Source organism: Polyodon spathula, chromosome 50, assembly GCF_017654505.1.
Source record: "Polyodon spathula isolate WHYD16114869_AA chromosome 50, ASM1765450v1, whole genome shotgun sequence".
Lineage (NCBI taxonomy): Eukaryota > Metazoa > Chordata > Actinopteri > Acipenseriformes > Polyodontidae > Polyodon > Polyodon spathula.
Window position 1 is genome coordinate 2,471,926 of NC_054583.1, and position 17,401 is coordinate 2,489,326.

At 41.5% G+C, this 17,401-nt stretch overlaps 1 protein-coding gene across 1 annotated transcript in view; it reads right to left on the bottom strand.

The window, feature by feature from the left end:
* LOC121306741 overlaps positions 1–11,890 on the bottom strand; it is a 13,501-nt gene extending 1,611 nt beyond the window's left edge. Inside the window, exons 1-16 of the mRNA XM_041238646.1 lie at positions 11,564–11,890; positions 10,929–11,054; positions 9,925–10,023; positions 9,569–9,631; positions 8,708–8,740; positions 7,386–7,445; positions 6,705–6,767; positions 6,034–6,066; positions 4,768–4,827; positions 4,102–4,164; positions 3,431–3,463; positions 2,000–2,059; positions 1,339–1,401; positions 708–737; positions 432–467; positions 177–224 (exon numbers count right to left, since the gene is read on the bottom strand). Coding sequence (XP_041094580.1) covers positions 177–224; positions 432–467; positions 708–737; positions 1,339–1,401; positions 2,000–2,059; positions 3,431–3,463; positions 4,102–4,164; positions 4,768–4,827; positions 6,034–6,066; positions 6,705–6,767; positions 7,386–7,445; positions 8,708–8,740; positions 9,569–9,631; positions 9,925–10,023; positions 10,929–11,054; positions 11,564–11,810 — 1,117 coding nt within the window. The 5' untranslated portion in view covers positions 11,811–11,890. The remainder of the gene's footprint in view (positions 1–176; positions 225–431; positions 468–707; positions 738–1,338; positions 1,402–1,999; positions 2,060–3,430; positions 3,464–4,101; positions 4,165–4,767; positions 4,828–6,033; positions 6,067–6,704; positions 6,768–7,385; positions 7,446–8,707; positions 8,741–9,568; positions 9,632–9,924; positions 10,024–10,928; positions 11,055–11,563) is intronic.
* Positions 11,891–17,401: the final 5,511 nt, after the last annotated feature.

Consider the following 17,401-nt stretch of genomic DNA (forward strand, 5'->3'; position numbering starts at 1 on the left):
ATAGAGGGAGATACAAAATGTGTGGCTCTAGCTGTATAGAAGACAGGGATAGCAATTCAAGCAGGTTTGATTTAAAAACCTGTGAGATGGCAGCTTTGAATGCATGGGGGGGGGGGGGGGCAGTGAAAATGCAAAGAAAAGGCAGGTTGTAAAACCTCTTGGAGAGCCTGTATTACCTGCGACAGGCGATTTGGAAATCCAGACTCGGAACCACTGTAGCAAACCTGAAATAACAAATAAATCCTGACTCACGCACACAGTCTCATCTGCAAAGCATTTAGTTAAAATGCAAACTAAATGTTTCTAACGGCACAGTGACATTCCCAATACACGTCTATATATGGCCATGGTTAAACCATGGCACAACAAAAGCATATTTTCATTTTGAAACATGAGGAAGGACGCTCACAGTCTGCTGCTGCTGAACTTACTAGCTTGGACCGGCTGTTTCAGGATCCCTCCAGAGCCTGAAAAGAAGAGGAGAGAGACGAAGATGAACTGTGCTCGCGGCGTTTCCCTGCTGTCTTCATTCTCCAGTTTATTCTACCTCTTCCCTCCCTGCCGGCCATCCTTCCTGGATTAACTAACAGGGGATGAAGTTTTCCATAGAAATAAAAAAAAGCCAGAAAGCGATCTATTTGCTGTCCACAACTGGCCATTAAAGTTTCTCAGGGGAGCGAACACAGTTAGACAAAAATAAAAAATACCTTTTCGCTTCGGACTCGTGCTGTCTTCATCTGAAACAACAAGAATGAAATGCCGTCATTTTATTTTGTAACTTCACAGCCATAAACTTATTAAGAGTTAATAAGAGGTGAGAGAATGGGTTTTAAAGATGGTCAGCGCTCCTGTAAAGGGAGGGGTCAGTGATCCTGTTAATAAAGCTAATAAGAGGTGAGAGAATGGATTTTAAAGATGGTCAGCGCTCCTGTAAAGGGAGGGGCCAGTGATCCTGTTAATAAAGCTAATAAGAGGTGAGAGAATGGATTTTAAAGATGGTCAGCGCTCCTTTAAAGGGAGGGGTCAGTGATCCTGTTAATAAAGCTAATAAGAGGTGAGAGAATGGATTTTAAAGATGGTCAGCGCTCCTGTAAAGGGAGGGGTCAGTGATCATGTTAATAAAGCTAATAAGAGGTGAGAAAATGGATTTTAAAGATGGCCAGCGCTTCTTTAAAGGGAGGGACCAGTGATCATGTTAATAAAGCTAATAAGAGGTGAGAGAATGGATTTTAAAGATGGTCAGCGCTCCTTTAAAGGGAGGGGCCAGTGATCCTGTTAATAAAGCTAATAAGAGGTGAGAGAATGATTCAACTGCAGCAAATTTAATGCGGAACCCACCGTCAGAAAAAACGCCGGCACTATTCCCTGTCTGATCTCCTAGATTGCTTCCTTTTTTCCTCCCTGTGAAGATGAAGATTATTATTATTATTATTATTATTATTATTATTATTATTATTATTATTATTATCATCAACAACACATCCGGTAACAAATATGACTTATTATGAGCACAGCTGAGAAACGCGTATAATCTGTGAAAAAACGAAAACGATTTTTTTTTTTTTTTTTTTTTTAAATCGTAAATCTGACTTTTTCATTGCAAAGCAGAAGCGACTCCTCTTCAGCGAGGCAAACAGAGTCACGCTGCCGAACTACCGCGTCCAGCGTAGAACACGTCGTGTATTTATTTTCATTCTTTCAATGAGGGTAGAAAAGTCGACATAATACACTGAAAATCAGAAGCCCGAATTATAATAATTATACTGGTCATAATTCACATTATAAACCCCGTTCCCATTCCAGCCTATAGGCAGCCACTGCACTGTAATATCGCGAGAGTGGAGATTCGCTCACAGCGTTTCAATGCATGCAGACGCTATATTTAGAATGAAAAAACAATTCAAACATTTACAGCCTTAATTACCCCCCTCCCGTCCCCTCCCCTTAACAGCTATGCAATAAAACATACAGTGCGTGCTGATTGAACCCTTATACGTACTCTCTCTCGGGACTTTGCCGTGATCTGATCCCGCACTCGGCGTTGGCAATCCTCTGTTTCCTATACATTGTGTGAAAAGGTTAGTAAAAGTCATTCCATTACAAATAATAAATAAATAAATAAATAAATAAATAAATAATGAACACGCGCAATGTTAACTCACCCAGATCAAAAATACTACAGCTCTGGACAAAAGTTTTGCATCCCCCCCCCCCCCCCCGCCCCCCCCCCTAATTGTGCTTCAGAAAGTCCAATGAAAGCTGCTGAATAATGTTCCCTTGTTAACATATTGAATTGCACCCCCTCTATATAGAATGAACTCCCTCAGCTTCATAGAGTCCAGTGAAAGCTGCTGAATAATGTTCCCTTGTTAACATATTGAATTGCACCCCCTCTATATAGAATGAACTCCCTCAGCTTCATAGAGTCCAGTGAAAGCTGCTGAATAATGTTCCCTTGTTAACATATTGAATTGCACCCCCTCTATATAGAATGAACTCCCTCAGCTTCATAGAGTCCAGTGAAAGCTGCTGAATAATGTTCCCTTGTTAACATATTGAATTGCACCCCCTCTATATAGAATGAACTCCCTCAGCTTCATAGAGTCCAGTGAAAGCTGCTGAATAATGTTCCCTTGTTAACATATTGAATTGCACCCCCTCTATATAGAATGAACTCCCTCAGCTTCATAGAGTCCAGTGAAAGCTGCTGAATAATGTTCCCTTGTTAACATACTGAATTCCATACGGCAGCTTTGGAGTTTTGGATAAACGAAAAACCTGCGTTCCCCAGGCTGTAGGTCGCATCCTTCACTCCACACGGAGCGTCTTTACTGGATGCGCCACTCATGTTTATATAGTTTTAAAATCATGTCTCAATCCGAAAATGTTATAGGGTGATGCAAAACCTATGGCCCTAGCTGTACATGCTGGCTTATCTCTGTGTCGGCAAACATTTTGACCAGACCACTCCTACTAGCACCAGATGAGACGAGCTCAGATTTATTGACGGGCACGCAGGCAATAAAACAGGCGTTCTCTGATACAGGTGAGAGAGCAACACACCTTGCCAGCTGCTCGAGAGTATACAGGTGCAGGAGGAAAGGTTCTCTCACAGCGTAGCTCTCGCAGGGTGGAACTCACACAGGGTCGCGCTGCGTGCGCAACTCCGAATTTACGTCGTGCCTCATTCACCCGCAAACCCCCCTTCCACATGACCATAACAGCCCACGAAGCTTGGGTTTAGAGTTAAGTTATTCTTATGAGATAAACTTAGTTTTAGTAGCTAACATTTTCACCCTTATCACGTGGCCGGGCTGTAGAGAGCTGCGTCTATACCCCTCTCCAGCCGCTACTCTCTGTTTGATACAGAACACTTAGAAAGTTCGATTAGAAAATCGAAACCAAAGAGAGAAAAAAAAAAAAAACCGACCTGATGGTTGATATTTAGGGTCACCCTCTTCGTCTGAAAAAGACAAGGAAACACAATGATATTACTGCCAGCAGAAATATATACGTTGATTTTAAAGATGGTCAGCGCTCCTGTGATCCTGTTAATAAAGCTAATAAGAGGTGAGAAAATGGATTTTAAAGATGGTCAGCGCTCCTTTAAAGGGAGGAGCCAGTGATCATGTTAATAAAGCTAATAAGAGGTGAGAGAATGGATTTTAAAGATGGTCAGCGCTCCTTTAAAGGGAGGGGCCAGTGATCATGTTAATAAAGCTAATAAGAGGTGAGAGAATGGATTTTAAAGATGGTCAGCGCTCCTTTAAAGGGAGGGGCCAGTGATGAATAAAGCTCATGTTAATAAAGCTAAAGGGAGGGGCCAAGAGGTGAGAGAATGGATTTTAAAGATGAGCAAATTTAAAGGGATGGATCAGTTAATAAAGCGCTCCTTTAAAGGGAGGGGCCAGTGATCATGTTAATAAAGCTAATAAGAGGTGAGAGAATGGATTTTAAAGATGGTCAGCGCTGGGAGGGGCCAGTGATCAATAAAGCTAATAAGCAGCGCTCCTTTAAAGGGAGGGGTCAGTGATCCTGTTAATAAAGCTAATAAGAGGTGAGAGAATGATTCAACTGCAGCAAATTTAATGCGGAACCCACCGTCAGAAAAAACGCCGGCACTATTCCCTGTCTGATCTCCTAGATTGCTTCCTTTTTTCCTCCCTGTGAAGATGAAGATTATTATTATTATTATTATTATTATTATTATTATTATTATTATTATTATTATTATTATTATTATCAACAACACATCCGGTAACAAATATGACTTATTATGAGCACAGCTGAGAAACGCGTATAATCTGTGAAAAAACGAAACGATTTTTTTTTTTTTTTTTTTAAATCGTAAATCTGACTTTTTCATTGCAAAGCAGAAGCGACTCCTCTTCAGCGAGGCAAACAGAGTCACGCTGCCGAACTACCGCGTCCAGCGTAGAACACGTCGTGTATTTATTTTCATTCTTTCAATGAGGGTAGAAAAGTCGACATAATACACTGAAAATCAGAAGCCCGAATTATAATAATTATACTGGTCATAATTCACATTATAAACCCCGTTCCCATTCCAGCCTATAGGCAGCCACTGCACTGTAATATCGCGAGAGTGGAGATTCGCTCACAGCGTTTCAATGCATGCAGACGCTATATTTAGAATGAAAAAACAATTCAAACATTTACAGCCTTAATTACCCCCCTCCCGTCCCCTCCCCTTAACAGCTATGCAATAAAACATACAGTGCGTGCTGATTGAACCCTTATACGTACTCTCTCTCGGGACTGTGCCGTGATCTGATCCCGCACTCGGCGTTGGCAATCCTCTGTTTCCTATACATTGTGTGAAAAGGTTAGTAAAAGTCATTCCATTACAAATAATAAATAAATAAATAAAATAAATAAATAAATAATGAACACGCGCAATGTTAACTCACCCAGATCAAAAATACTACAGCTCTGGACAAAAGTTTTGCATCCCCCCCCCATATATATAAAGAATGAACTAATTGTGCTTCAGAAAGTCCAATGAAAGCTGCTGAATAATGTTCCCTTGTTAACATATTGAATTGCACCCCCTCTATATAGAATGAACTCCCTCAGCTTCATAGAGTCCAGTGAAAGCTGCTGAATAATGTTCCCTTGTTAACATATTGAATTGCACCCCCTCTATATAGAATGAACTCCCTCAGCTTCATAGAGTCCAGTGAAAGCTGCTGAATAATGTTCCCTTGTTATCATATTGAATTCCACCCCCTCTATATAGCAGCTTTGGAGTTGAAAGCTTGAATAATGTTCCCTTGTTAAATAACCTTGCACCCCCTCTATATAGAATGAACTCCCCAGCTTCATAGAGTCCAGTAAAGCTGCTGAATAATGTCCCTTGCATCCGTTCCCCAGGCTGTAGGTCGCATCCTTCACTCCACACGGAGCGTCTTTACTGGATGCGCCACTCATGTTTATATAGTTTTAAAATCATGTCTCAATCCGAAAATGTTATAGGGTGATGCAAAACCTATGGCCCTAGCTGTACATGCTGGCTTATCTCTGTGTCGGCAAACATTTTGACCAGACCACTCCTACTAGCACCAGATGAGACGAGCTCAGATTTATTGACGGGCACGCAGGCAATAAAACAGGCGTTCTCTGATACAGGTGAGAGAGCAACACACCTTGCCAGCTGCTCGAGAGTATACAGGTGCAGGAGGAAAGGTTCTCTCACAGCGTAGCTCTCGCAGGGTGGAACTCACACAGGGTCGCGCTGCGTGCGCAACTCCGAATTTACGTCGTGCCTCATTCACCCGCAAACCCCCCTTCCACATGACCATAACAGCCCACGAAGCTTGGGTTTAGAGTTAAGTTATTGTTATGAGATAAACTTAGTTTTAGTAGCTAACATTTTCACCCTTATCACGTGGCCGGGCTGTAGAGAGCTGCGTCTATACCCCTCTCCAGCCGCTACTCTCTGTTTGATACAGAACACTTAGAAAGTTCGATTAGAAAATCGAAACCAAAGAGAGAAAAAAAAAAAAAACCGACCTGATGGTTGATATTTAGGGTCACCCTCTTTGTCTGAAAAAGACAAGGAAACACAATGATATTACTGCCAGCAGAAATATATACGTTGATTTTAAAGATGGTCAGCGCTCCTTTAAAGTGAGGGGTCCTGTTAATAAAGCTAATAAGAGGTGAGAGAATGGATTTTAAAGATGGTCAGCGCTCCTTTAAAGGGAGTGGTCAGTGATCATGTTAATAAAGCTAATAAGAGGTGAGAGAATGGATTTTAAAGATGGTCAGCGCTCCTTTAAAGGGAGGGGTCAGTGATCATGTTAATAAAGCTAATAAGAGGTGAGAGAATGGATTTTAAAGATGGTCAGCGCTCCTGTAAAGGGAGGGGCCAGTGATCCTGTTAATAAAGCTAATAAGAGGTGAGAGAATGGATTTTAAAGATGGTCAGCGCTCCTTTAAAGGGAGGGGCTTCCTGTGATCATGTTAATAATTAGCTAATAAGAGGTTGAGAGAATATTATTTAAGGATTATCAGCGCTCCTGTAAAGGGAGTGGTCAGCGTTGATTTTAAAGAAAGGGGTGGCCAGTCTTGTTTGAAATAAGCGAATAAGAAAACAGACTATATAATATAAAAGAAGGAAAAAAGAAACGATGTAGATTTAATTTTTTTTTTTTTTTTTTTAAAATTTAAACGGAACCCACCGTCAGAAAAAACGCCGGCATTATTCCCTGTCTGATCTCCTAGATTGCTTCCTTTTTTCCTCCCTGTGAAGATGATTATTATTATTATTATTATTATTAGGTATTATTATGATTATTATTATTATTAAAGGGATTAGTGATCATTATCATAAGAAGTGAACAAATATGACTTATTATGAGCACAGCTGAGAAACGCGTATAATCTGTGAAAAAATGGATTTTAAAGAACCAAACGATTTTTTTTTTTTTTTTTTAAAAATCGTAAATCTGACTTTTTCATTGCAAAGCAGAAGCGACTCCTCTTCAGCGAGGCAAACAGAGTCACGCTGCCGAACTACCGCGTCCAGCGTAGAACACGTCGTGTATTTATTTTCATTCTTTCAATGAGGGTAGAAAAGTCGACATAATACACTGAAAATCAGAAGCCCGAATTATAATAATTATACTGGTCATAATTCACATTATAAACCCCGTTCCCATTCCAGCCTATAGGCAGCCACTGCACTGTAATATCGCGAGAGTGGAGATTCGCTCACAGCGTTTCAATGCATGCAGACGCTATATTTAGAATGAAAAAACAATTCAAACATTTACAGCCTTAATTACCCCCCTCCCGTCCCCTCCCCTTAACAGCTATGCAATAAAACATACAGTGCGTGCTGATTGAACCCTTATACGTACTCTCTCTCGGGACTGTGCCGTGATCTGATCCCGCACTCGGCGTTGGCAATCCTCTGTTTCCTATACATTGTGTGAAAAGGTTAGTAAAAGTCATTCCATTACAAATAATAAATAAATAAATAAATAAATAAATAAATAGTAAGCGTACATTGGAGTGGGTCTAAGTTTTATGATGTCGAGACCTGTTTCAAAAACGTAGGGGGGGGTAATAGATTCATGACTGATTAACACGAAGTCCTTTACGGCTGACTTTCGACGACTTATCGAAAGGGCAAATGTTCCCTTGTTAACATATTGAATTGCACCCCCTCTATATAGAATGAACTCCCTCAGCTTCATAGAGTCCAGTGAAAGCTGCTGAATAATGTTCCCTTGTTAACATATTGAATTGCACCCCCTCTATATAGAATGAACTCCCTCAGCTGCTGAATAATGTTCCCTTGTTAACATATTGAATTGCACCCCCTCTATATATAATGAACTCCCTCAGCTTCAGAGTCCAGTGAAAGCTGCTGAATAATGTTCCCTTGTTAACATATTGAATTCACCCCCCTCTATATAGAATGAACTCCCTCAGCTTCATAGAGTCCAGTGAAAGCTGCTGAATAATGTTCCCTTGTTAACATACTGAATTCCATACGGCAGCTTTGGAGTTTTGGATAAACGAAAAACCTGCGTTCCCCAGGCTGTAGGTCGCATCCTTCACTCCACACGGAGCGTCTTTACTGGATGCGCCACTCATGTTTATATAGTTTTAAAATCATGTCTCAATCCGAAAATGTTATAGGGTGATGCAAAACCTATGGCCCTAGCTGTACATGCTGGCTTATCTCTGTGTCGGCAAACATTTTGACCAGACCACTCCTACTAGCACCAGATGAGACGAGCTCAGATTTATTGACGGGCACGCAGGCAATAAAACAGGCGTTCTCTGATACAGGTGAGAGAGCAACACACCTTGCCAGCTGCTCGAGAGTATACAGGTGCAGGAGGAAAGGTTCTCTCACAGCGTAGCTCTCGCAGGGTGGAACTCACACAGGGTCGCGCTGCGTGCGCAACTCCGAATTTACGTCGTGCCTCATTCACCCGCAAACCCCCCTTCCACATGACCATAATAGCCCACGAAGCTTGGGTTTAGAGTTAAGTTATTGTTATGAGATAAACTTAGTTTTAGTAGCTAACATTTTCACCCTTATCACGTGGCCGGGCTGTAGAGAGCTGCGTCTATACCCCTCTCCAGCCGCTACTCTCTGTTTGATACAGAACACTTAGAAAGTTCGATTAGAAAATCGAAACCAAAGAGAAAAAAAAAAAAAACCGACCTGATGGTTGATATTTAGGGTCACCCTCTTTGTCTGAAAAAGACAAGGAAACACAATGATATTACTGCCAGCAGAAATATATACGTTGATTTTAAAGATGGTCAGCGCTCCTGTGATCCTGTTAATAAAGCTAATAAGAGGTGAGAGAATGGATTTTAAAGATGGTCAGCGCTCCTTTAAAGGGAGTGGTCAGTGATCATGTTAATAAAGCTAATAAGAGGTGAGAGAATGGATTTTAAAGATGGTCAGCGCTCCTTTAAAGGGAGGGGGCCAGTGATCATGTTAATAAAGCTAATAAGAGGTGAGAGAATGGATTTTAAAGATGGTCAGCGCTCCTTTAAAGGGAGGGGTCAGTGATCATGTTAATAAAGCTAATAAGAGGTGAGAGAATGGATTTTAAAGATGGTCAGCGCTCCTTTAAAGGGAGTGGTCAGTGATCATGTTAATAAAGCTAATAAGAGGTGAGAGAATGGGTTTTAAAGATGGTCAGCGCTCCTTTAAAGGGAGGGGCCAGTGATCCTGTTAATAAAGCTAATAAGAGGTGAGAGAATGGATTTTAAAGATGGTCAGCGCTCCTTTAAAGGGAGTGGTCAGTGATCCTGTTAATAAAGCAGTGATGGGTTTTAAAGATGGTCATGTTAATAAAGCTAATAAGAGGTGAGAGAATGGATTTTAAAGATGGTCAGCGCTCCTTTAAAGGGAGGGGTCAGTGATCATGTTAATAAAGCTAATAAGAGGTGAGAGAATGGATTTTAAAGATGGTCAGCGCTCCTTTAAAGGGAGGGGTCAGTGATCCTGTTAATAAAGCTAATAAGAGGTGAGAGAATGATTCAACTGCAGCAAATTTAATGAGGAACCCACTGTCAGAAAATAAAGGTTTCCTTTTCACAGTCTGATCTCCTAGTTCTCTTCCTTTTTTCACACCTGTGAAGATGAAGAAGATTATTATTATTATTTATTATTATTATTATTATTATCAACAACACATCTGATAACAAACAGTGATTTGAATGCGTTCTTCTCTCTTTCTGACTACTTCAACGAAACCTGTAAACAGTCACTGTGAAAAAAAGAACTACAGCTCCCAGCATCCCTCACTAGTACCGCTCATGCAGAGGTATTCTGGGAGTTGTAGTTCTGATTCTGTGTAAAGAACTACAGCTCCCATCTCCCAGTCATTTTTTTAATAATAAGGAACTTTTTATGAAAGAACATACCTTCTCCACGTTTAGCGTACAGGAAATAAGCCAATATTGCAAGGAATATAAGAAAAATAACCAGCGATACTGTGGCCCAGATAGGGAACTCAGAGTCTTCTGTTGAAACAACATGCAAAAGAAAAAAACAGGAAGGCTCTTACTTTGCAAGGATTTTCACAGATTTTTCTTTGCATAGTCGATGTACTTTGGTGTTTTACACACTGGCATTAATAAAGCAATTATACTACACAGCTCTGTCCAAATGTTTTGCATCCCCCCCCCCCTATATAGAACAAACTCACTCAGCTTCATAGAGTCCAATGAAAGCTGCTGAATAATGTTCCCTTGTTAACATATTGAATTGCACCCCCTCTATATAGAATGAACTCTCTCAGCTTCATAGAGTCCAGTGAAAGCTGCTGAATAATGTTCCCTTGTTAACATATTGAATTCCACCCCCTCTATATAGAATGAACTCTCTCAGCTTCAGAGTCCAGTGAAAGCTGCTGAATAATGTTCCCTTGTTAACATATTGAATTGCACCCCCTCTATATAGAATGAACTCTCTCAGCTTCAGAGTCCAGTGAAAGCTGCTGAATAATGTTCCCTTGTTAACATATTGAATTGCACCCCCTCTATATAGAATGAACTCCCTCAGCTTCATAGAGTCCAGTGAAAGCTGCTGAATAATGTTCCCTTGTTATCATATTGAATTCCAGAAGGCCACTTTGGAGTTGTCCCAGATACTTAATGGAAAAACTGACTGGAAAGATGTGCAAAATCTAACATGAAATACTTACTGTGTTGCTATTATGGCTTCCGCTAGACTTTTTTTTTTGCGATATCATTTATTAGTTTCTTAACACAATGTTAAATAAAAGATCTTAATTAGTTCATAGGTAGGTTTTATTTTCTTTTTAATTCTAGGTGATGCAAAACTTGTGGCCGCAGCTGTAATGTAATGACTGTCTCTGAGATCCGATGCGGTCATATCCCTGGTGGTAGCAATGCATGTCGCTCACCTCTCTCTCTGCGGTCTCGATCTTCACTGGAGTCCTCAGCAATAGCATTGGAGAGGTCTGGATCTACGGCAACTATTTCTTCATTCTCTGTGATTGTGTGGGTGCTGTCTGGGATTAGGGGTACAGCTAGAGAGAATGTGTGTGAGAGAGAAACGTTTAAAAACTTATAAAAGTTTCCCATAGTAAAGGCATAGCAATGTGTTATAGTGCATTTCATAGGGCAGCATTGTAAAGCACAGAGAGGTCTGGTAAAGCATAGGGAAGCATTGTAAAGCACAGAGAGGTCAGGTAAAGCACAGAGAGGTGTGGTAAAGCATAGGGAAGCATTGTGAAGCACAGAGAGGTCTGGTAAAGCACAGGGAAGCATTGTAAAGCACAGAGAGGTCTGGTAAAGCACAGGGAAGCATTGTAAAGCACAGAGAGGTCTGGTAAAGCATAGGGAAGCATTGTAAAGCACAGAGAGGTCTAGTAAAGCATAGGGAAGCATTGTAAAGCACAGAGAGGTCTGGTAAAGCATAGGGAAGCATTGTAAAGCACAGAGAGGTCTAGTAAAGCATAGGGACGCATTGTAAAGCACAGATAAGTGAATTGTGTAGTAAAGCCATTTAAAGGGGGCAGGGGCTTTAAAACCTCACCTGTAACCTTCAGTTCCACAACGGCTGCTGCGTAAGTCATTTTGTGAATCACAGAGCACGTATAGAGTCCTGAGTCCGAGGTCTGGGTGTTGCTCAGCTGGAGCGACAGATTGCCCGCGCTCAGTTCATCTATAAAGAGGCGGGCTCTGTCTCTGTATTCGTCGCTCTGAATGCTCGTCACGGGTTTCTGGAGGGTGTAGAGAAACACAGGCGCCGTCATCGCTTCTCTAAACCAGCGCACCTCCATTTCCACTGTGTTACCGAGCGGGGAGAGATGGCAGGGCAGAGTCACCGTGTCACCGACATGGCCAGAAACCACAGCCACTGGAACCTGGTACAGGTGACTTTTAGGTAGACGTTGTCACTTCTACTATGAGAGAGAGAGAGAGAGAGAGAGAGAGAGAGAGAGAGTGTGTGTGTGTGTGTCTGTTTGCATCACCCTCTAGAATTAACTTCATAGAGTCCAGTGAAAGCTGCTGAATAATGAGTTAACATATTGAATTGCACCCCCTCTATATAGAATGAACTCCCTCAGCTTCATAGAGTCCAGTGAAAGCTGCTGAATAATGTTCCCTTGTTAACATATTGAATTGCACCCCCTCTATATAGAATGAACTCCCTCAGCTTCATAGAGTCCAGTGAGAGCTGCTTAATAATGTTCCCTTGTTATCATATTGAATTGCACCCCCTCTATATAGAATGAACTGATTCAGCTTCATAGAGTCCAGTCAAAGCTGTTGAATAATGTTCCCTTGTTAACATATTGAATTGCACCCCCTCTATATAGAATGAACTCCCTCAACTCATAGAGTCCTCACTTTCGTTGCTAAATAATGTTCCCTTGTTAACATATTGAATAACACACCTCTGTATAGAATGGACTCCCTCAGCTTCATAGAGTCCAGTGAAAGCTGCTGAATAATGTTCCCTTGTTTCCCACATATTGAATTGCACCCCCTCTATATAGATGTGAACTCCCTCAGCTTCATAGAGTCCAGTGAAAGCTGCTGAATAATGTTCCCTTGTTAACATATTGAATTGCACCCCCTCTATATAGAATGAACTCCCTCAGCTTCATAGAGTCCAGTGAAAGCTGCTGAATAATGTTCCCTTGTTAACATATTGAATTGCACCCCCTCTATATAGAATGAACTCCCTCAGCTTCATAGAGTCCAGTGAAAGCTGCTGAATAATGTTCCCTTGTTAACATATTGAATTGCACCCCCTCAATATAGAATGAACTCCCTCAGCTTCATAGAGTCCAGTGAAAGCTGCTGAATAATGTTCCCTTGTTTCCCACACCAAGCGCTTTGGAGTTTTCCCAGATACTTCACATAAATGTGGCATTTTGAAATCTAACATGCAGTACTTTGTTTTTGCGATATCATTTTATATTTTCCTTCTGATAAAATTATGATGTTAGACAAGAAAGATCTGAATTATGTTGATATAAGATTTTTTTTTTCTTTTTAAATTTCGCATGTTGCCATATGGAATTACGTATCGCTTTGCGACATTTTGAAATGCGACCCGACGGGCTGCTCTAAACGAGCGTTCATACCGATCTGCGTGGCGCCCACAAGGCTGAAGAGAGACACCAGACAGATCCTGTACGGAAACGATCTTCTCATTTCAAGAATTCCTTTGAACATCTTTGCTATCAAACGTTCCCTCAAAGTGAGGTTCTGGAATAAAGAATAAATACATAACCAAAAATATTAGTAGTTAAAATAATAATAATAATATTTTATTATTATTATAAATTAATAATATGATTATTATAATAATAATAATAATAATAATAATAATGTATGACATGAAAAGTAATTATAAATAATCAATTGTACAGACACATTGATCTGTAGTGGAATCGATTCTAATTCTGGCTGAGCCACTGACTCAGAGAGAGAGAGAGAGAGAGAGAGAGAGAAGATATAGAGAGAGGCTAAGAGAGGAGGAGAGAGCAGAAAGAGAGAGAGAGGGAGACGAGGATAGATCGGTGAGGGAGATAGTAGGAGAACATAGAGCCTCTGGAGAGTAAGGAGAGCTCAGGAGCTCAAGGGATAATCTTAGCTAAGAGCTAAGAGAGGAACGAGGTCGCACCTGACTCAGAGAGAGAGAGAGAGAGAGAGGAGAGAGAGGAGCAGAGAGAGAGAGAGAGAGAGAAGAGAGAGAGAGAGAGAGAGGAGAGAGAGAGAGAGAGAGAGAGGGAGAGAGAGGAGAGAGAGAGAGCTAGAGAGAGAGAGAGAGAAGTCTTAGAAATTACCTATTGAGAATGAGAATGAGAATGAGAACAATAATACAGCATCCACCGAGTTCAAGAGAGAGATCGATCGATCCCGCAAGTCACTTCACCTCCTTCCTTTGGAAGACAGGCAAAACAAACGAGCTCCTATTGGACTCTGCAGCAGCAGCCGGCTGTTGAAATCCCTAGTCTCTGTAAATCGTTTTGGATAAAAGAGTCTGCTAAGTGATAATAATGAGATATGGTGAAGCCTTCGTTTTTCCTACCTTATTTATTCAGCGTCAGAAAGAACCACAACCCCGACTCCAATGCTATTTGCTTCCTATAGTTTCTCTGAAGGATATTTCAGTGAAACGTTTCCCTCGCTGTTTTTACATCGAGTTTAGTCTCTGCTACTTTCACTTTTGGTTTGCTAATCTTAATAGGGACTTTGCCAGACTGGACCAACCCCCCAATGAGCGGAATATAGATCCTTAGCGCCCAGTAGCAGTTAGAAGAGTCTTTGTCAATTGCAAGCCGAGGCTGCAGAACTATTCCAACTTTTCAGATCTGGTCACGTACATCACCTAGAATTTTACTGTTGTGAAAAAATAATAATAATAATAAAAAAAAAATATATGGACATAATTATATTTTTATTTAACATGATTTGTAATCAAAAGAAAACTACAAAAATAAATAAATAAAAAGTCGACCGGAAGCCATAATAGCAGCACAATAAGTATTTCATGATAGATATCGAAATGCTACATTTTTGTGAAGTATCTGGGAAAACTCCAAAGCGGCGGTCTGTCATTCAAGGGAACATTATTCAGCAGCTTTCACTGGACTCTATGAAGCTGAGGGAGTTCATTCTATATAGAGGGGGTGCAATTCAATATGTTAACAAGGGAACATTATTCAGCAGCTTTCACTGGACTCTATGAAGCTGAGGGAGTTCATTCTATATAGAGGGGGTGCAATTCAATATGTTAACAAGGGAACATTATTCAGCAGCTTTCACTGGACTCTATGAAGCTGAGGGAGTTCATTCTATATAGAGGGGGTGCAATTCAATATGTTAACAAGGGAACATTATTCAGCAGCTTTCACTGGACTCTATGAAGCTGAGGGAGTTCATTCTATATAGAGGGGGTGCAATTCAATATGTTAACAAGGGAACATTATTCAGCAGCTTTCACTGGACTCTATGAAGCTGAGGGAGTTCATTCTATATAGAGGGGGTGCAATTCAATATGTTAACAAGGGAACATTATTCAGCAGCTTTCACTGGACTCTATGAAGCTGAGGGAGTTCATTCTATATAGAGGGGGTGCAATTCAATATGTTAACAAGGGAACATTATTCAGCAGCTTTCATTGGACTTTACGAAGCAAAATTAGTTACTTAGTTAATTCTTGTATAGAAGGGTCGGTGCAATCAACCATGGCAAAACATATCACCCCACGTTTGGTGTGTGGCGTGTCTTGTTAGTTGCGAAGGCGAGGTAAAGAAAGACCACCTCCACGCGGTGGAGGTTCCGGTGGCTCTGGTCGCTGGTGACGCTGCCCTGACGTCTTTCCCCGCGTGCAGAGAGTTTCAACACGATAGGATAAAGAGACCCAAACCTTGAAGAATTATTAACTTGTTTATCAAACGAGAAATACCCAGATACGCTTAAAGGGAACGGTGCAGGACAGGCTAATTCTTGGAAACAATGGCAACGTTTTTTTTTTTTTTTTTTTTTTTTTCATTACAGATGACCAACTAATGTACAAACACGAAGAACACAGAAAAAATGACATAAGAGGAATAGTTTAGTGTGTTGAAAACAGCATCGTCCTGGAATCCTCTTGAGAGAAACTATCACGAATCCACAATAATGTGCTCTTAATGTGTCTCCCGAACACGGAATATTCAATGTATTTGCACGCTATGGTGTTATATGAAGCCTGCTCTATAGCATGACGAAGGATGGAAGAATATAACCTTGTTCGGATGACTTTGGGCTTGGTTTTGTTGTTTCGTAGACTATGGAGAATCTGGTAATACTTTCGCTTTCGTGTACTCTCACACCGCTCCCTTCCCCCGCTGGTAGCCGATGGGATTTTGAGCAGAGCCGTGTGGAGGATCTAAACACTTCATTATAAAAGCACCACAATGAATCAGAACCTCACATCCCGTTGTCTATCTGTCCTATACTCTGTGTATAGTTATACACCCCATGTAATTCACACGCTAGCAACAGCACCATCAACACCGAACATGTTGCACCCCCTCTATACAGAACAAACTGATTGCGCTTCATAAAGTCTATGCATTCATATAAATGTGGGGACAATCTTTGAGAAAATGTCACTCCTGAAAGAACGTCGTTGTGGGGACGACTCTCCACTTTGTAAAACACCTTTATAAGAACTAAATATGCCTTCAAAAAAAAGATTTGCCAAAATCTTTAGTTTGCTGTCGAGTTTCACCCCGTGTGGACTTCTGTCTGACTGGAGTTAGAAACAGTAAATCAAAATATAGTGAGAGTCAATGAGAAGACCCCACAAGTATAGGAATGCAAACGCGTGTGTGCGTGCGTGCGTTTTTCTATATGCAGCACGGTGTTTTATTTCTTTAATTTTTTGTATTTCAACTTTGTATTTTGATACACAGTGCGTGGGCAGTCTTACTTACAGTCTCTCTTAGTACATTGTGCTGTTGGTTAATTAGCTTTAGCTGATAAAGTTTTGGGGAAAGACAGACTCTTTAACTCGGCTCTAAATCACGAATGAATCGATTTTTAAATCAACGCGTACAGAGCGTGTGAAATGCGTGAGCGACTTCAATCAACGCGCTGCGTTGCGTGAGCGACTTCAATCAACGCGCTGCGTTGCGTGAGCGACTTCAATCAACGCGCTGCGTTGCGTGAGCGACTTCAATCAACGCGCTGCGTTGCGTGAGCGACTTCAATCGAGGCGCTGCGTTGCGTGAGCGACTTCAATCAACGCGCTGCGTTGCGTGAGCGACTTCAATCAACGCGCTGCGTTGCGTGAGCGACTTCAATCAACGCGCTGCGTTGCGTGAGCGACTTCAATCAACGCGCTGCGTTGCGTGAGCGACTTCAATCAACGCGCTGCATTGCGTGAGCGACTTCAATCAACGCGCTGCGTTGCGTGAGCGACTTCAATCAACGCGCTGCGTTGCGTGAGCGACTTCAATCAACGCGCTGCGTTGCGTGAGCGACTTCAATCGAGGCGCTGCGTTGCGTGAGCGACTTCAATCAACGCGCTGCGTTGCGTGAGCGACTTCAATCAACGCGCTGCGTTGCGTGAGCGACTTCAATCGAGGCGCTGCGTTGCGTGAGCGACTTCAATCAACGCGCTGCGTTGCGTGAGCGACTTCAATCAACGCGCTGCGTTGCGGCGGCGATTCTGGCGGAGGAGCATCGTGACAACATGTTCAAGTTCCCATTATATTACAGTAGACAGACAGTAGTCTAGTACTATAAGAGATGTAGAAGGCGGGGTCGACGGGACAGATTCACGTCCATCAGTTTACAGTAGCATAGCATTAAATTCCAGATTTTAAAGTGCGCCACCTGCTGCTGAAATTGAATATTGCAGGAG